Source organism: Grus americana, chromosome 3 (genome assembly GCF_028858705.1).
Source record: "Grus americana isolate bGruAme1 chromosome 3, bGruAme1.mat, whole genome shotgun sequence".
Classification (NCBI taxonomy): Eukaryota; Metazoa; Chordata; class Aves; order Gruiformes; family Gruidae; genus Grus; species Grus americana.
Window position 1 is genome coordinate 112191579 of NC_072854.1, and position 20232 is coordinate 112211810.

At 45.0% G+C, this 20232-nt stretch overlaps 1 protein-coding gene across 4 annotated transcripts in view; it reads left to right on the forward strand.

The window, feature by feature from the left end:
* The window catches only part of SYNDIG1 (synapse differentiation inducing 1), an 87111-nt gene extending 67250 nt beyond the window's left edge, over positions 1–19861 (forward strand). For 2 of the 4 annotated variants that reach the window (XM_054821230.1, XM_054821229.1), the window contains one exon: positions 13750–14189. In XM_054821230.1, coding sequence (XP_054677205.1) covers positions 13750–13908 — 159 coding nt within the window. In that variant the 3' untranslated portion in view covers positions 13909–14189. Of the gene's footprint in view, positions 1–10553; positions 10712–13749; positions 14190–19541 lie in introns of those variants that run through there. The other 2 variants (XR_008576482.1, XM_054821231.1) reach the window with 2 other exon arrangements.
* The last annotated feature ends 371 nt before the right edge of the window (positions 19862–20232 follow it).

Here is a 20232-nt window from a genome sequence, read left to right on the forward strand (position 1 = left end):
CTTCTCAGGAGGGTGACTGCTCCACAGGAGTTTGTTCACTTGAGGCCATCTCCGCCCCAATAAGAGGAGCAGCTGCCTCAGAAAGGGTCACATTTATGAAGAAGCAACATGTGTTGGTTACTGAAAAGCAATTAAAAATTGAATGCATAATGACTGATATTGGAGCCAAATGAGAATTTATCCACCAAAGTTTTGTTGATTTGTTAAAATTGTGTGTGTATATATAGTATGCATTTCAGAAAAAAATTTTTTTTGAGAACTTTCATGTCTCAGAAGGTTTTCAAAACACATTTTGAAAAGGTTGGAGCATCCCATATCAATACATTTTCAAGCAGAGCAAAACAAATCCCTTTTTTCAATTGGAAAGAAATTTTTCATCTGAAAGGTTTGGTTAATGCGCATATATATATATATAAAAACACTAAGAAAAACGCAAAAGCAACGTGAAATATTTCAAACCTATCTATACAAAGTGCTTAAATTAATTTGCATGTTTTTTTTTTTTAAATTCTGATAGCACATTTGTGTTCAACACATTTTTTTGGCACTGTTTTCTGCCCCTGGTCAGAAAGAAATGTTACTTTTCATGCTTATTCCCTTGCCTGTATCTCTGTTTGGTATTAAATGCAGTTTGGGTTGTTTAAAAGTTATTAAAAGATCTCTTCCTTCTTCTTGTCTCCCCCAGAACTTTTAAAACCTTTTTCCTGAGTTTCTGTCTTCTGAAATGTCAGAGTTATATCTTTCATGGGACTTTAATCAATATGTTTTGTCCATGTAAATATAGAATCCATTGTAAAAGCAGTGATAACAGTGGAAAAAATGGAGGAACTAAGAGAAAGAGAGAGAAATTTCACTACTTTTTTTTTAAAAGAAGTATGTCTGTTAGAAAGACAGAAACACACTGCCTTATTCCCATACTTGTCATCAGCTCAGAAGTTTCTGGTAAAAATGGGAACAGAAGTCTGAGCAGAAAACTTAAGGGAGCCAGTGGTTCACAATGCTTTTTGCATACTTTAGTCAAGAATAAACAGATTATTTTTTTTTTTATCAAAATGCAGTGACTTTAGCTCTTATGCTAAATAGGTGCAATTTTTATGTCTGCAAAATCAACACTCTTTTGTTAAATAAATATAGGAATAGCATGTTAACATAATGGATTAACTCAGTGTATCACCCTGCATTATAAACAAACAATGCTGAACCCTCCTAAGAATAGATGAAAATTCTGGGTCAAACCAGGGGTCCATCTAACCCAATAACCTCTCTCCGGTGGTGCTGTAAGCAGATAGGAAGAGAGGGTTTTAAGAACAGAGCAAGAATATACTTCTATAATACTTTCTTGATGTTGTTCCCAAATAATATCCAGGATAGGTGCATTGGTAAAGTTTTAATGATGAATTCAGAAATTCCCCTTTGAGACAGTCCCTTGAAAGAAAACGCTTTGCTGCTGAGTTCAACAGGGGAAATAAATTACAGTTTCGCATCTCTGGTGTCAGAGGTAGCAGTATATGAAAATGACAGAGTCCTTTATGCTCTTCTTCAACATTTTTCAGGGAAGCAAGCATTAAAAAAAAAAAAAAAAACCACCAAAAAGAGGAGATGTTAATCTTTGTAATCAGAAGAGAAAGGTAACACATCAAATTTTTAAAAGCAAAGCAAGACACCTAAGTGCCTGCCAGAAAGAGTTAATTTTGCCCACGGCCGTTTATACCCCTGTCACTGCTCACAGGGGATCCCAGAGCTTTGGGACACCTGAAACAAGACTTCCATGACCCCCCGCTGGGTTTGCTGCTGTCATCTGGGCTTGGAGCCAACGTCAGGAGACACGAAAGTGCTGGCTATGAGAGTAAGGAGGTGCTGCTGGTGTCGGGGAAGGGTGGTGGGTAGAAAGCGACGGTTTGGGTCCTGTTTTTCCCCCCGGGCTCTGTAGGGCCATGCCCGGCACTTCCTGCTTGCCCCTGGGAAAGCAGACCATCGGCAGCTTGCAGGAATTGGAGGTACGGCTCGCTGCTGTTTAGCTGTCTTACGGCTCTGTCATCTGCGAGGGCATTCCTGATGCAATCAATAGCAAATCAAGGCTAGGCACTTCCTTGCTGGTACCCTACACACATAACCCATACACTAGGGAAATTTGCAGCTTGTATTATTTTTTTTGTGGCCTTCGTAATTGTCTGTCTGCCTGTCCGTCTGTCCATCAGCCCTCACTGATAACTTTTCAGTCCATTGGCCAATTTTGCTTATCAAGTAAGCAAAGCGGTAGGACTCCCGTAGATGATGAAGTCCGTTCGTTGTCCCGATAAGCAGGGGGGAAGGTGAGGGGTGCTCAGCCCATCCCGCTGCATGGATACACAAGCTATCTGGCATTCCTGAAATCGGGAGGGAGTTCCTTCAGGGTTTCCCGCTGTGTCAGATGCACCCTTCTAACGGCACACCGCAAATTAATTCAGAGTCGCTTTCCACTGGGGACTCCTAAATGAAGCTCCTTGCCTCTTTTGAAAAACAAAGTCTTTCTTCACAGGGAAGAACAGCCTTGTTCATACTCTGGAAGTTAACTTATATCAGAGCTGGCTGATACAGAAAGCTCTGGGAGTGTAAACTGATTTGCCTCTTAAAGCAATACAATTAAACCAGCAGATATTCTCTGTAGACACTCTCTGAAGCCTTTGCGATTTAATTAGATTTCTTTCTGATTGATGTTAAAATAAAAGAAGTTTAGTGTCATCAGGATACCTTTCAGGAGCCTGGATTTGCTGCAGCTTCTGCTTTTCCTCGCACGTTTATCCCACTTCTCCCTCCCTGCCTCAGTTTCCCTGTTTTTACATTAAGGTGATTTGGCTGATTGAAAAATCTGAATAAAAACTGGGCACTATTCTTCAATTTAAATCAAGCCAAGGGATCAGAGTGAAGAATGGCGAGATTGGTTAATGTCAGCGAGTGATCCAGGTTCCATGCAGCAGTATGCTGTGTCTCTGCTTATCTCGAGCACCCCCCAGCAACAAGCAAGGATTGATTTCTGAGTCTCCGTGACATCAAGCCTGACCATTTACCTACTGAGATACAAATCCTCAGCCACCGCAGGTCACAGCAGCCCTACTGAACTGACCTTGTTGGGCATTTGGTCCGAGGGAGGGGGAGAAAAGAGCATTAAGATTTAAAAAAAGAGACTAAAGAACTGATGCAAGAAAGGCTTTGAGAAAGTGGAAGGAATGGAAAGGGGAGAAGGGGTCTTGTCACATGAAAGAGGTAGTCTTCATCATTTGATCTCTGGTGACTCTTTGGATGTGCCTGAAGTACCCTTTTGAAAAGTTGAGTTCATTCAAAGTAAACCTGTTCCTTGAAGGAAGAGGAGTAAGTTACCTCACGTTCACTGTTGGATGTTGCAGAGTCCACAGTACCTCATAACTTCTCACCTTACTAGTTAACATATCAAATGACAAAATGTTTCTCAGAAGTAGCTTGGGTTGGGTCTCCTGCCTAGAAACATGCCACCACAGCATCGGTGGGGATCAGAGGAATTGCAGAGTTTGCAGGCCAGTCTGGCAGATGGTAGCCCAAGGAACAATCCTTGGAAGACACTTCCATATAACTGATGTGGTATCCACCCCATGTGCTAGGAAACCAATCTGGGAAAAAACCTGTCCTAAGGAAACCAGGCTCTGCCAACAACAGATCAGAAAGAGCTTCCTCAACACATGAAATTGGAAGTAGATAAAGAACAGTGTAACACAGATTACAGGTAGAGAAATCATGGGTGATTGTGACACAAAGCTGAGAAAGCTACTGATATCAACAAACAAGGATGCATCTTACCTCAGGAGTTCTTAATCTTACCTCAAAAAAATCATTAATGGCCTATTAGATAGGAGATTGTATAATTCCCTTAAAACTCAGAGATTTATTTCAGTTCAAATAGGGACACCTGCAGGCAAGAAAATTGAGAGTTCAGAACTGGAGGAACTCATTCTCTGATCAAATCTCTTCCTGTCAAGAAGAGCAACCACCCCATAGACACTTTTCAAAAGTGCAGCAACTCTGACTCTCCATGTTCTCGTCCTCCCCCAAATGCGGCTCAGGGTGCCCAAGGCAGAAACCCCCATCACATCCCTGTCCCACCATGCCTTTCTTGTCTGTTCCGAGGGTGGAAGGTGGGGGTCCAGGGCTGAGGTCCTCCCTGGCAGCACTGGGCAGCATCTTCTACCCTTTCCTGTGCTGTGTTGGAGGGAAGAGAGACCAGGGCCGCTACAGTGAATGCAGAATGCCCACCAACATGGTCTTCCTCCCATCACAAATGAGGAAGAGGACCAGAGACAGACAGAAGGGACTACAGCAAAACAAAGACAGATCACCACAAATGGCACAGAGCTCATGCCTCACAACATCCCTCTTACTTTCTGTGAATACTGCAGTCATTTTGAATTGGAAGGATATTGCATAATAGCCTGTTCATCTATCCCAAGGCATAGCAAATTGAGCCAAAATGGTGAGCCTTCAGCTTGGAACTAGGGATTGATGCCACCACTCCACATGAAACACATATCCCTATGGCTTGGTGGGGAGGTCATGTGGCCATCCTCATGGGCAGAAAAGGTCTCAACGGTGAGGTCTGAGATCCAGAGCTACCCAGGTTGGGACCATGCACTGTGCCTTGATACTAATGGAGTTGGAGGGTCATGGAGCAGTAGGATTGGATGTGGACAGAGGAAATCCACTCTGTACACCAATCTTATATAACAAGATAGAGGTAGAAAGACATGAGTGCAGCTTTTTCCAAATTCAGGAACCTACCTACAGGAGGCCCTTCAGCAGAGCCCTAACAAAGTCATCGCAGGGCTTTAAAAGCCTTGTTTTTGCCTGTGAAACAGAGGAACTTCTCCAGGCATATGTGTGTATAAGGAAATTTGACAGTTGAATGGCACCTTGCACAACTTTGTACAACTGTCAAATCCTCACAAAATCACAGAATCACAGAATGGTTGAGGTTGGAAGTGACCTCTGGAGATCATCTAGACCATCCTCCCTGCTCAAACAGGGTCAGGTAGAGCAGGTTTCTCAGGACCATGTCCATTTGGGTTTTGAATATGTCAAAGAATTGAGACTCCACAGCCTCTTGGTGACCCCCGTTGCTAACCAAACACCAGATGCAATATCAGGATACTCTAACAGTCCTGAAATGCATACTCATCTGTGGCACTGTCCAATCAGTCCCAGTCCAGATCCTGTGACAGGGGTAGGGGCATCACAGGCAAAAAGTACCTTGTGATGTCCCCTGAGTTGAGGGCAATTTCTTGCCACTCACAAAATGAAATCTGAAAACTAGGAATCACTTCCAGATTTCCCTTCCTGAGTAATACTCACATTTTTAATTCTGTATCTTCAAACAAAGAAGAAACAAACAGCCATCTAAATGAGAAAAATAAAGGAGCCCCTTGGGGCTGAAATGGTCACTAATACTTAGTTGATAAACTTAAGTGGTACCTAGGTAGCTGCATCCAGTCTCTAGGCAGATCATGTATGTGTCTATGTGTGTGGACACAAACCCATGTCAGCTGTGTATAAGTCTGTGTGGGCAAGTGTGTGTGTGTGTGTGTGTGTGTGTGTGTGTAGACTAGGCTTCACCACGTCACCTTTCCCAAATTTTCTTCTCTTTCATCACTAAATGGCAACATATGCTTAAGGGCTAGAAGCGAAACCAAGGGTGGAAATCATCATCTTTACCATAAACATCCAAATTCCTGAATATGCCAGGAAAACAGAATTGCCCTCGTACCATGGGCTGAGGTCTCATTCTCTCAAGTGCAATCAAATGAACTGCTGTTGCTGTGGAGCTTGTCTAAAAACATCTCTCTGCATTCTGCTCATTCAGGCCTTTTACGCCTGCTGTTCTCATTATTATGCTCTTGTTTTTCGAAGTGCCGAAATCTCACTCGGACATTTATAGTTATATCTGCATTTGAATACACAATCAAACGCCACAGGCAGCACCAGCCAGGGGCTGAATCACGTCCTTGTCTACGTCATATTTTCAAATTCCAGCAGAAAACATTGATACCACAGTGGTGGCTCAAACCCAGATGTTATGAAAGTTGATCATGCAGAAGAGCAGATTCATGCTGGTCTCCGTTTACACCCTCTTCTCCCCATTCACACTCTCTTCTCCTGAGTCTTTCATGGGTTTCCAGGAATAAATATTTTTCCCAGTACATCTCCTTCCACCAGCACAACATCATTTAATTTGGTGGCAGTAGAAATCCCTTTACTCAAGCCACTTGTTTCCATCTGCCCCATCACCGTTCAGGAGCTTGGTGGGATTTTGGTGAGGCTGTTGCGTAGGAAGCAGCAGAAATGGTGCAGAAGAGCTCTTTGGTAGCTGAAAGGCAAGAGGCAAGTTGCCACAGGCTGAAGTTTCTATTATACTATGGGCATAATGGAATTTGCAAAAGCCTGACAGAGCAAAGAACCATTTGTCATTTATTTAGATCACCATTTCTGCCTGTGAGCTGTTTGATGGGACTCCATAGTCCCTTTGATGCTCTCCTCAGGACTGAAAACTCTCCTGCCACATCCCAACCCTTGGTGTCGGCCAGCCCTGTGCTTTCCCCTGCTGACTGGCACCTCCCTGCTGTCAGTCATAGTCTAGAGGAAAATCCTGACTTCACCATTTTCCATCTGTATCTTTAGGAAAGACTCTGGAGTCTTTTTCTCACCGTCAGTGAAAATAAGTGCTGTAAGCCTGAAGGTGGAAGATGTTGCCCAGAAATTTGAGACTAATGGAAGGACAAGTTGGGCAAATTAAAAACAGTGGCCAGAGCTTTTGACTAGAAGAATGACAGGAGAAGGTATGGGAGCAGAAGCATTTTCTGTATGAGTTATTCCTCATTCTGTGGCTTTTTTTTGCATGCCACTTGAAGAAGTAAGACTCAGGATCTGGCCAGTGGCTGCATGGCAGCTGAGCATCCCTGATCCCTTCTGGCCACTTCTTCCCATGAAGTGAGAAGAAATCCTCCTGCAACCTGACCAAAGGGGTCAGGATACCCTCTTCTTCTCCTACATGGAGCCATTCCTGCAGCCCAGCCTCAGGGAGATGAGGCAGGATTAATAATTGTGATCAATGTGTTTCTTGTTTCCACATACAGCGTACCAGAAGGTATTTTGTGAGTATGATATATGAGACACTGTGGGATGCAGCAGAATTTTTTGGCCTTGCAGCTGTGGAGGTACATATTCATCTTCTCTCGGCCTATAAAACATGCAGCCCAGGGACATGATGAATATGTTTTGCAGAAGCTCAAGTGGAAACTCCAGGGAAGTTCCTTGAAAGTGTTTCTAAACAACAAGACATTCATTTTATTAGTTAAACAAAGATAAATCTTCCAGGTCTCCTTACCCTTTCTTCCCCCACCCTGCCTCACTTTCCTGGCTTACTTCCAACGCATCTAGAAGACAGGATTGACTGGGGGCTTGCTCAAGCCCATATTTTCAGCTTTGGAGTATCCAGCCTTCATCACAACCTGTGCCAGTAGCTGGCAAGACAGTAGTCATATCCGGGCATCCAGCGGACATAGACCAAGGGAAAACCAAGAGGCAGGAGTCGTCCAGCAATACAAACCCTTTGCAAGAAAAGTATCTCGTCTTCTGGCTGTGCGGTGAGAGAACTTGCCTGGTGCTATGTGATAAATTATCCCCCACTCATAATTCATCCCATGTCTTGCACTTGTCCCCTGCTCTGTTTATCAAACCTGTTGGTCCCGCTGCTGCCCAAAGACTGTATTAAATTGGCTCATCAATCATCTGGCTGCCAGCCACAGTCTTGCCAGGGAAGGGAAGAAACGAATGGATAGAAGTACCGTAAAACTCCACAGATAATATAATTCTGATTAGAAAAGTGCTTACTTCTGCAGCCACTTTTAAGCCCATTAGAATAGCTGTTTGTATTCCGTACTACTTAAATTAAGGCACTTAGCTTGAAGAGGCTGTAGTGAATCAAGCCCTTTGTTAGCAGGGCATTTGGATCTTCATTCTTGCACCAGTCCTGGCTGCATTACCCTCAGAGTCAAGCATGATGGACCAATTAATACCAGCTAAGTATTCAGCACAGTAGTATTCATAGCTGCGGCTTTGCTTTTCAGTGGAAAGAAGTAACAAAAGCAAATATTGTTTGAGTGAGGCCAGAGCTGAGCCTGCCAAGAGGAGCTCACAGAAATCCATTTCCAGGCTGGGTGTGAATGGCTGGACAAACAGTGCCTTAGTACCGTTTGGTACGTCAGCCCCAGGGGCTTGGCAGGGGCCCTGGTGGTGCACCTTACCCCATCCCCACCTCTAAGTGAGCAGAAATGCCTGGATGGATGCAGGGCTTTGTCATTTCAGACCAGGCTTCTGAGCAGCCTGTGGCACCTGTGGCACCCAGGGGTCCTTCACAGGTACTGAGGGCATCCAGGACGGGGCTGTTTACTGAAAGTGGAGACGGCATCAGTCTAACACATCCTGCCTTGCACTAGTTTGCAGACCAGCACACCATAAATGTGACCTCATTTTTAACCAAAATTTGGTGGGGTATTTTCCTTACTCAATATTTTTATCTGAAATACTTTTTTTTTAATTACCTATTTTTTTTTTCTTTTTCTGAGCAATTTTAACCATAGGGGCAATGTGAAAACATTTATCATTTGACCCAAAAACATGTGTTGGAAAGGAAAGCTGAGGGGTTTTTTTGATGTCTGAGGTCCCAGTGCTGTGACTGGCAGCAATTACCAAGAAGGGTCTGCAACAGATATCACTTTTGTACCTATTTTGGCTCTGGAGACTTGAATCACTGCATCTGGTTCTCTGTTTTATGGTGTTTGATCATGGGCTTAGGTGGCCAGTCCTAAGTAGAGGACTGGACTTTTCTAAGTAGACAAGTTTTATCTTTCAGCTAGCAGTACCCACGATGCGGACACTGTGAGGACAAGTGAGCAGCCTGACCACTGTCTGCATTTAGATGTCTTGGTTTCTTTTTAGGTTTAATGACCATTTTTTTCACCTTTTCTACCACATCAAGGAAAAACTGGTGAGACCGGGTCTGACTGGGCTCTCTGATCTACACATGATATTTCTTGTCCTGATTTCCCACGTGGAGTTTGCTAGAGCACAGGCATCCCTGGTGTGGAAGCCCCCAAACAGAATGTCACTTCTCCATGTCAGGTATCAAATGGGCTGGGTCATAAGCTGTTGGATGGGTATCAAAACCAAGGGACTTCCTCCAAGTGCACAGAGATACCAAAGATCTGATCCCTGTTTAAAAAAAATTCAAGAAAAAAACTGCTTATTAGTTGCCAGATGCTAACCTATTAAAATTGGCCTCAGTTGCATTTTGTGTGGTAACTGTTTTCTAGATCTGTTGAGCTTAAACCTGCAGAAATGCTGTAATTTGCATATAGTAACATTGGGGAGTAATGGGATAGTTTTGCTAATTAGGGAATAGCAACAAAGAATTTTCTTAGTGATAAGCAAATCCTTTCAGACTAGTTTTACACTGACAGAGCATAGTTTCTGTGTTGATGATTTCTCCATCTCAGTGGAAACCTTTCTGAATGGAATAAAGGAGGAATATAAGATCGTCCTTCCCACGTGCCCTTACCAATGCACTCTACATCCAGAATTTGATATAGGAGTGATTCAATTTTGCTAAGTCACAAAATATGCATTAGGTTAAAATCAAAAAAAACACATTTGGATTAGGTAATTTGCTGGAAGCTAGAACTTCTGTGAAAGCACAGGCCTATTCCCTAAGCAAAATCAAGCTATATCATAATGACAGAAGCTGCAAAATTCAGCAACTCTATGGCAGCATGTGACTAATACAAGACATCTGGTTTTGGCTGCGCTGAACATTTTAACGAGAAACTGGATTTTCACCATAGGTCCAATCCTTTCACAAAGGTCAGGGCTGTCCTCAAAGAGCTCATCAAGAGAAAAAGCTGGTTTTTGTGAGCAGGTTTGTTGCTAGGTTGAAGATCCTATCAGAAAAAAGGCTATTAATGCTTGACAAATCAGCCTTCTGAATCCCTTTGGGTTGCTCAACACATCATTTTGGGTAGATCCGACCTCTTTTATTGAATCCAGTCAAGACATACTGTCAAGTTTTCAGATTATTTGACACTTTAGTTAATGGTTTCTTTTCCCTTTGAGTTTCCATCTATTTTTGAGTGAAAAAATACTGTTTTGAGACTGTACAAAGCTTCATTTAAAAGAGGTCAACCCAAAATGTTGCAGAATTTTCCATAACGTAACGCGACATTTCAGAAATGTCAAATTGAAATGTTCCAGCATTTTCAAACTTTCCCTTCATTTTGGGGGTTGAAACTGTTTACCTCAGTTTATTGAAAGGCTCAAATAGTTTCAGTGCTGTGCATTTACCTTCGCCTGACAAATCTGACCTAACTTCTGTGAATAGGAGCCTCGCTGTTCGAGCCTTTTATTAATGCTGCAATGGGTAGCAGATGCTTGAAGAAAATCTTTTGAGGAGAGCTGAATGACTAACTCTTTCTAAAGCTTTCTCTGCTTTCCTTACCAAGACTTTTAAGCGACCCTAGGAAATATTTCCATGATCCCCAAAGCCCCTGGCATTTTTCTGGAAAGGGCTCTTCTTTTGAGTGTTTGGAGGTCCCAGACAAGAAGCTCATGAAATCCCTGGTCACCCTGCTGAGAGGCCTGGACAAACATCCTCTGCAAAGTGAGTAGGATGCCTTCCCCATCTAAACTAAAGGACATGACACTAACTGTAAACCTGGGAGCTGTTTATATGTTGCTGTTTTGAAATGATGATTTTCCTCCTGCCTGCAACCTATTCTCTCTCTCTCTTTTAATACGTGTTGTATGGCATTGTTTCTGCCTGAAACATTTATAAGGCATTATGCTTAAAAATTAGGTTGATGAATGAGAAGAGACAGTTCTCCTAATAAAGTCATTGACAGAAAGGCCAGAAGCCTTTTTTTTCAGCATAGAAGCTTGTCATTTGGCTGCTGTAAATTGCTCTGAGTAGCACGATAGTAAAAAAAAGGCAAAAATAGACCAATAGATGACACTGAAGCAGAAAGTGTCCCAGCAAATCGAGCATTTATGGAGAAATACAATTAAAGCATTATGAATTCCTCAATCATTGTTACAAGGGAACAAAGGCTGGCTCAGAACTTATGGAGCTCATATGTTTCTACAAGACCTTTCTTGTAGGTGACAGATCTGTTACTGGCTGCCGGGTGACCCTGCTGATATCACACTATGGTCTATAGAAATGATGTCCTCCTTTCAACACGCTGCAAGACTGAGACCTGCTGAAATGGCATTAGGTAGTCTTGTCAATGAGCAGATCAGTCCTGTCCAATTTTAGCTTTCCTTTGCCTGTTTTGAGCAGGGATTTTGCTTTGTCTTGGCTCCTGGGCCCAAAGGTGCCTGGAAGATGTGCTGGAAGAACTGATATATGAATACTTCTCAAACTCCAGATGTAGCTTTCTGCAGTGGCCATCCCGTTGATGTCAGTGTGACTGTGTGTGTTGGGTTTGCATGGCAAGGTTTTGGTAGCGGGGGGGGGGCTACAGGGGTGGCTTCTGTGAGAAGCTGCTAGAAGCTTCCCCTGTGTCTGACAGAGCCAATGCCAGCCAGCTCCAAGATGGATCCGCCCCTGGCCAAGGCCAAGCCCATCAGCGCCTCTGTGATAACATATTTCAGAAGGAAAAAGCAGTTAGAGAGAGCTTTTGCAGCCGGAGAGAGGAGTGAGAAGATGTAAGAAACTCTGCAGACACCAAGGTCAGTGCAGAAGGAGGGGCAGGAGGTGCTCCAGGCGCCGGAGCAGAGATCCCCCTGCAGCCCGTGGAGAAGACCATGGTGAAGCAGGCTGTCCCCCTGCAGCCCATGGAGGAAGGATGAGGGGGTGTAGAGATTCCACCTGCAGCCCGTGGAGGACCCCACGCCGGAGCAGGTGGAGGCACCTGAAGGAGGCTGTGGCCCCGTGGGAAGCCCACGTTGGAGCAACTTCCTGGCCGGACCTGTGGCCCCGTGGAGAGAGGAGCCCACGCCAGAGCAGGTTTGCTGGCAGGACTTGTGACCCCATGGGGGACCCACGCTGGAGCAGTCTGTTCCTGAAGGTCTGCACCCCATGGAAGAGACCACGCTGGAGCAGTTTGTGAAGGACTGTAGCCCGTGGGAGAGACTCACATTGGAGAAGTTCGTGAAGGACTGTCTCCCGTGAGAGGGACTCCATGCTGGAGCAGGGGAACGATGAGAGGAGTCCTCCCCCTGAGGAGGAAGAAGTGGCAGGAACACCATGTGATGAACCCCCATTCCCCGTCCCCCTGTGCTGCTGAGGTGGGGAGGAGGTTGAAGCTGGGGGTGAAGTTGAGCCCGGGAAGATGGGAGGGGTGAGGGGAGGTGTTTTAAGAGTTGATTTTATTTCTCATTCCTCTACTCTGTTTTGCTTACTAATAAATTAGATGAATTCCCTCTCTCAGTTCAGTCTGTTTTGCTTGTGACGATAATTAGCGAGTGATCTCTCCCTGTCCTTATCTCGACCCACAAGCGTTTCATTATGCCTTTTCTCCCCTGTCTAGTGAATGAGGGGAGTGAGAGAGCAGCTCTGGTGGGCACCTGGCCCCCAGGGTCAACCCACCACACTGTGGTATCATCACAGGAGACAATGCCCACTTAGCTGCAATTCTGCTTTCTGTGTTCATTGTTTACAGCTGAACGAATGTGTATCTTTGTGATGTTCATTGTACTCAAGCCTAAATGCCTTGCTTATAACTTGGGGAACTCCAGACAATCAGGCTGAATTAAAGGCACCTGCCTGGGTACTCAAAGCTACATAGAAGATGTGACACAAATAGCAGAGCTTTGGATTAGTCTTCTGAGCTACTGGGAACTGTAGCAAGGGACACCAAAGCCACTTTAAGACCACCAAAATGGAAACTCCTCCTCCAGCTGACACATCCAGCTGAATGCACCACTCCCAAGAGAGAAGACCATGGCTCCAACAGCAATAGCCCCACTAAGCATGTGTTTCATCCCTCTGATAATCAAGGGAACTGCCCTGCTCGTATGCGTAAGTTTTCATCTGAATCAAGGCTGAAATGTCTGTTAGCTGTGGTTTCCTGGGTGTTTGTCCTGCACTAAAGCTCATGCCTGAGGAGGATGCAAGGTGTATGGCCTCTCTGTGGTGGTGAACCCAGGCCAGTTGTTCCACCTAGTTAGTGTGCTCAAAAGCACTGCACTGGAAGCAAAAATTCAGCTCCTCTTGTCCTTGTCCAGGTAAGAACAGATCAAACATTCACCTGACTTGGAAGAACATTTTTGTGCAAGTGACACGTTTACAGGGCTTTTCCCTTGTTACCTTTCCCAGCCAGGCTGGGATCCAGCCACCTCACAGAAGCTGGATTGCAGCTGTGTCTGGAGGGGACATGGCAGGCCCTTGGCTCACAGTCCGTCTGTCCACGTTCTCAGGGGAGGCTGAGCCACCTCACAAGTCATCGTGATGCATAGTATTAAATCCTAGGATACGTTAAAGCTCAAAGGCACTTCAAAGTACCACTTGAGATGCCATTGGTTTCATCATCATCCTAATTGTGCAAATAGCCTCATTCAACTAAAAAAGTATCTGATTTCCAACCAGTTTACTATCTTATCCCAGAATCATGTTTCATCCAAGAAACGAGCATCACATCTTCATTTCCAGATGAAACAAATAGATATATTGCATTGTTGTTGTTGTATATCTTGCAGACAAACAAAGCGGTAGCCAAGGGGGACTTCCACCATGCAAGCTCCAGCTCCCGGCGAGCACTCTTCCTGGCTGTCCTGTCCATCACAATCGGAACTGGCATCTACGTTGGGGTGGCTGTGGCTCTTATTGCCTATCTGTCCAAAAACAATCACTTATGAGCCTCAGGAAAGGGGGAGAACCAGCCACCCGGCGCCTGCACTGCAGAAATCCCCAGCAGATCAGACTGCATGATTTTTCCAAAAAGATCAAGAGACAAACAAACACCTTCTGGGGGCAGGTACCGGATAAGATGGGCTTGTGCATTACTGTAGGGTGGGAAGCTGTCTGGGGTGGGGATAGTTCCATCATTTGTGATGCACAAGTCTTGCTTCTCTTCGTGAACCTCTGTACAAGAAAGAAGGAAAGAAAGAAAGAGCAAAAGAGAGAAAGAAAAAGAAAAGAAGAGAGAGGAAAAAAACCAAACAAAAACCAGAAGGAAGGCAGTTGGGGGAGGTGTGGAGAGGGGTGTTTTGCCTTTGCCTTCTTTGCAATATGGTGTTTACAAGAAGCTGGCAAACTGAGCTGTTCTCTTAATACCTTCCTGGTCACCTGAACTTCACAGCCAGCATGAGCTTGTGCTTAGTTTGCTTGTTAAGCACGGCACTGAGATCTGGGAAAGCATGGACAGTGGCTGGTTCTCTGAAAGAGCAATATAACAACAGGAGGAAGAATATGTTTTCTTTTTTTTTTTTTTTTTTGAATGCAGGACTCATTTGCCTAAGTGAAGCAGACACCTCAGCGTAGAATCGTATTGCCTACTCTTCCTGTGTGGGTAGGTTTCCATGGAAGGAGAAAAGGAAATAAAAAATATTTTTTCTTTCCTATCTTTGTTTTTGGATTAAGATGTGACCCACAGGCCCACCCAGTGCAGAACAGCTGAGGTTACTGCATGACTTGGCTCCGCAGACTGAGTGTGAGATCCAAGTAGCATGGGATCCATTGTAAAATGAATTCCTCCATCCAGTCACATCGTGATAGTGGCACATTCCTGTGGCGTATTGCTTGTCTGGGTTGCTCTGCCTTACCGTGGAGATGTGCATAGCAGTCAGTGCAAGAAACCTGGGGGAAAAAATGCAAACTGAAATACTAATCAATTTTCAATTAAAAATCATGGTAAAGCATGGGAATTAACCAGGGGAAGGAATGCTTCATACATTTCTGAGGTACTGCTCATACACACAGCAGTGAAGGAGACCCCTCAGATTACAAGCTCACAGCTCATCCGTGGACCAGGGACACAGCATAGCCATGGAGAGACAAGCATGTCCCTCGATAAGCAGTGCAATGGTACACTGTAAGGGAACTGAGCATTGTCCTTACTTCACTGACTGAAATGATACATTCATTTTCTTCTTTACTCCTTCCCCATAGGCACTCTTTTATTTTTTTTGTCTTACAGATGTATCATTTCATCTCACCAAGGGTGTATCAGCATAGATATATATGTATCTACATATATATACATATACACAGAGAGAGAAACTGATCAAAACAATAAGCATTTTATTATTCATTACCTTGTGTTTTACAAACATAATTTCTTTACCCAAGAATGTCATCTAAAACCTTTTTTTTCCAACCCTGTATTGTGTGTCAGTTTTGCTCTGGGACAATTTTTTTCTTCTGTTTTGGGGTTGGATTTATTTTGGTTTTAACTTGATTTTTTTTATTTTAGGGGGGGAGGAGGACAAACACATCCAAGACTATTTTTCTGCTAGTTATACAGTTTATTAAAACACATGGTATACAGCTGCTGATGGTCCGTGTGACACTTTCTTTGGACATATGTGAAGCGTTAGACTGAGTGAAAATTACCTCAGTACCCTGAGTTCAGCTACCTGGAGAAGTACTTGTATGGACCATCCCATACTGTACCCGAACCCAAAAGCCTATTGCAGTCACTGACAATTCTTCTTTTGCATTGATTTGTTGGGCTTCAAACCAAGCCTGGAGACCAGTAATGTACTCGTAGTCATCTTCATCAGTTATCAGCCACCGCTAAAGCTGAGGGCCCAGTCAATGCAGCTCTTTGGCCAGGTTGCCCTATTAAGGTAAAGTCAATTCTGTGGTTTTTCCCTTCAAGTTATTTTTCTAGCAACTGCTGTGGAAGCCCCTTCCCTTTGAAGCAAGGCAGTAGTAAGTGAGCAAGCTAGAGTCCCCACTCTGTATTTGCCCCAATGGGCAGTATCTGGGTTTGGGTGGGTGAGGGACAAGGGCACAATTTGCTGCCTCCTTATTCTTCCAGGAGGATGCACAGGGTTTCCAGCTATGGTGCTTACAGTAGGTTCTCCAAAGCAGTGTGTTAATGGCTTTAAAAAACAACCTGGGGTGTGTGTTGCAGTCCTTGCCTCACTTTCCCCTGGAAATCAGGTGGCTGTGACCACCTTGGTTCACATTTGCCCCATTTCAAACTATTCCTCCCATTCAGGAAGAACGGGAGGTTTCTTGGTTGTTTTTAAGGGTGGAGTGAAATACTGCTAGACTTGGATGACAACAATGTGATATACACTAAGTCTCGACTTATGTCATACATATATCCCAGTCCAGATCCTATTTTGCCTCAGTTTATAATGTAGTAACGCCTTGTCTGGGAGAAAACCTTGTCAGAGGCTAGGAAAGCCCTTATCTAAGGCTAGGAAAGCGCTTATCTAACAAGCAAAGACAAGCACTGGAAATACTGATTAGTTATTTAATTTAAATTAAGAGATTTCCATCTGGGCCTTTTCCCATTTGTTTTCAATTTAAAATAAGCAGAAGGGGGCGGGGGGAAAGGATGCGTGGCAGTATGGGGCACATCACCCTCAGCTGCACTCCTAGCAGTGCTGCCATGGCTGTCTCATCTGAGGTGCAGCACAGGAGCCCCTCGACGTCCTGAGAGCTGCAGCAGAGCTGGCTAGTCCTGTGCATTCAGGTGTGGGTATCTCCCCCTGCCTCATGTTCCTCAGCAGCCAGGCCAAGGTCTCGCACTGTCACGGGGCAGAGACGCAGCCCTTCTGCATGGTGACTCCTGCGCTAGCCAGCTGGGTAGGTGATGCACGTGGCTGGAGGTCCTTGGGAGCTACATGTCAATGGGAGGGATCAACCTGCAGCAAAAGCCCCATGCTTTGCCAGCAGAGCTCTTGTCTCACTCAGCCCATGGGTGACATCCAGGCTGGGGAGCATGGGTTCCTGTTATCCATCACCACCTTGGGAGTCTTTGGGGGCCATGTAAGTCCCATCCAAGACCCCAGAGCTGAGCACCACATGTCAACAACTAATCCGTTTGCTAAATAACTCAGATTTAAGTGTGTTTGGGTGTGGTTCATGACAAGAAAGGAGAATGATGATTGGGATTCAAGCTAGCGCTCCGAGGATACCACCCTACCCCTGTGTGAAGGCCCTAAATGCCACAGCATGTGAGATGTGCAGCGAGACCTGTGAGCACACACGTTCCATTTTGCAACATGCAGGTGGTCATTGAGCTTCAATTCGGGCAAGGTAACACGTTTCAGTTAGGACTTGGCTTTCAGCACAGGCTCCTGTGCTTTGCCCCTGACACAGATCAGCCCAAAGAACCACACAGCCAAGGAAGCGGATTGCCATGTGTAACGTGCTCTTCCCTTATGTCAGCATGATTTGTGGGGAATTAGCTCTTTCTCTCAAAGCCTGAACTTTGGAGCACGTGGTATTGAAGAAGAAACTCAGATTTTTCATTTAGAAAGAAAGGAACTAATATTTCCTAACCCTGATCTGAATTTAACCTGGAGTTCAAAAAATTAGCAAATACAGAGACTCTAAGGTCATTGTGCATGCCCAACAATAATAATAATAATAATAATGTCATTTTAAAACCAATGTTGTGGTTGAGGGGTCTGTCCTATGATTTTTGGTGATGGTTGTGCAGGCTAAATATTGACCTGAAAGGCAAAAGCCAGCTCTGGAGCTAGAAGAAAATTTCCCAGATGGGCAGCCTTTTTAAGGATTTTTAATGCCATAGAGGTCCTTGCCTTAAAAATAGCATCCTAAACTGAGGAGTGCAGGCTTGTGTGTCTCCAGGAACCCCCAAGGGACAGTAAATAGGAGCAGCACTGTGGGAAAGACCTGGCTAGCAAGAGCACTCCTGAGAGCATCACCTGGCTGAAAGTTGAGGATGTGCTGCGATGCTGGAGCAACCCACCATGTGACATGGGGTTGGCACTTGGCATGGCAGTCCAGGGGGCGAGCAGGGAACCTAAAGGGAGGTGGTGTCCCAGGGATGTAGACCTGGGCCTCACTACAGCCCAAAGTGGGAATAAAGCTCTCATTGGCTGCTTTCATGCCTTAGTATGGGTCCAGTTTGCTGAATATCTGCAGCATGGATATTCACCCAGGGCTGCAGGTCAGCCAGAAGCTGAACAGGGACCTGTCTCTTCCTAAGTTAAGTGATGTTGGCATGGCCTACTGCAGCGTCTCTAGCCAGCAGAACAGATACAATCCTCTAAAGAAAAATTTATAGCATGAGGACTAGAAAGTGCCACCAACACCAGTGCTACAGTCTGAGCTTCTGCTGAGCAAGGACCTCTGAAGCCAGGTGGGACAGTGTTTGCTCTTCAGTGTCAGGAAGGTTCTGATGAAGGAAGGAAAAATTTGAAGGAAATGCTACATAAGTAGCATTTGACTCGGGGTTTCCTCAGCTCAGGCTTTGGGGTTGCCATATGCTGTGATGTGGCTGAAGAAGAGGAACCATCTCTGAGCAGGGGGAGCTGGTGGAAGAGCAAGAAGGACCATGCGAGAAGGACAACATGGGGTGCACTGGTGCTGTCTCACTCCTTACAGGGGGATACATTTGCCTTGGAGAATTCTCTTCCCGTAAGAGTACCACCTTCTGCTTAGTCTGCAGTGGGCTGTGAGGAGCTGATACAGCATTTCAGCTGCTGCCTGTCTAAATGTTGGTTTTCAAAACACTGTCCACGTCACCTCACCAGACTGAGGAGGGAGCTATAAATTACCACCCATCTGAGACACTGAAGCAGCCCGTTCCAGAGATAGACTGTAGGGTCTATCTTTGCTTTACCTGTGCACCTGAAACAAACTTTCTTGTAGGTTTGTGGTGTGTCCTGGGCCAGCAGCCTCAGGCCAACACACCAGTGGGGACATCCTGGCAGAGAGGGGCTTGACCCTCACAGAGCTGGAGGAGCAGAGCAGGTGACTGGGGTGACCTCGCAAAGATGTATGGTTTCACAAGAAGTCAGTGTACGTTCACACACATGCAAGGAACATCAAACCCTTTCAGGTTTGCCTGTGTACATGACCTCTCTGAAGAAAGAGAGGCTCACCCCAATTTTGGGTGTGCTATATATATCACCGTCTGCAGTGATACTCCTGGAAGATGCCAGCTGTGGAAATAAATTTTTCTACTGCATATCAGTACCTCTTTCTGCATCAGCTTGGGAGATGAGTCAAGTCCTGCGATCCTGGTGGGCCCAGCTAGGAAGAGCTGAGATAAACATGGTTTGGGTTCTCCTAAGGTATCTGAGAGCAAGAGGAACAGCAAGAACCAAAGGTAGAAGTGATGCCTTGGGCTGCCTATGACCTTGTTCGATGTTGATGAAAACCTTAGGCTGGAAAAGTCAGGAAACAGCTTTTCAAACACACATGGGGGGATTTCTAGCCTTTTTCAGCAGCAGAAGGGAGGGTCTGTGTGAAAATGAAATCACAAGTCCCTGTTGCTCATGCTGGAAATACAGCTCTGAAACTGGGCAGCCACGTGAGATTCATGTCCTTTTATTCACAGAGAACAGCCTGCGTGACCGACACTGCAACTGACACCACACCACCAGCTTGTGCTTTCTGAGTACCAGCTCCAAACCGCTACAGGACGTGGGCTGACCAGCGCTCCACTCGCTCAGATGTATGAAAAAATAACTTGTTGTGTTATCTTTCCACATATAAGCTCTGTGTCAGAGCAGGTCCCACCTGTCTTCCCCCAGCCAGAATAAATCTGGCATGAACTTCCTTTTGTGCGCCCAGGCAAATTTGGCAGAAAGGCCAGTATGTGCATCTACCTTATGCAGATGATGTTGGTATTTCTGAGTGAAGCCACAGTGTACAAACCTATATGAATTGGGAAATCACAGTCGGGGGAATATCTTAATAAATTGCTATAGTAATTTCTCCTGCTGTTTAGAACCATACCATTCAAGACTGGCAATGAAATGTTGTCAGTAACTGTTGAACCAAGAAAGCACTCTGTAGAGCATCATTATTTATTGTTGGATGCTTGTTGCTGATGGCTATTCTCTGTTTGTAACCCCTCCTTTGGGAAAGGAAGGGTTGTGTGACCAGGAAGGAGAGACAGGGATCCTATATCTGCTGTGAATGATGAATTGGAAGAAGTCAGGAGGAAGTATTGACAGGTAAAGTTAGACCCTTGACAGCTTACTTATCTCCAGAGGGACACCAAGAAAATAACTCTGGGTGCTTTC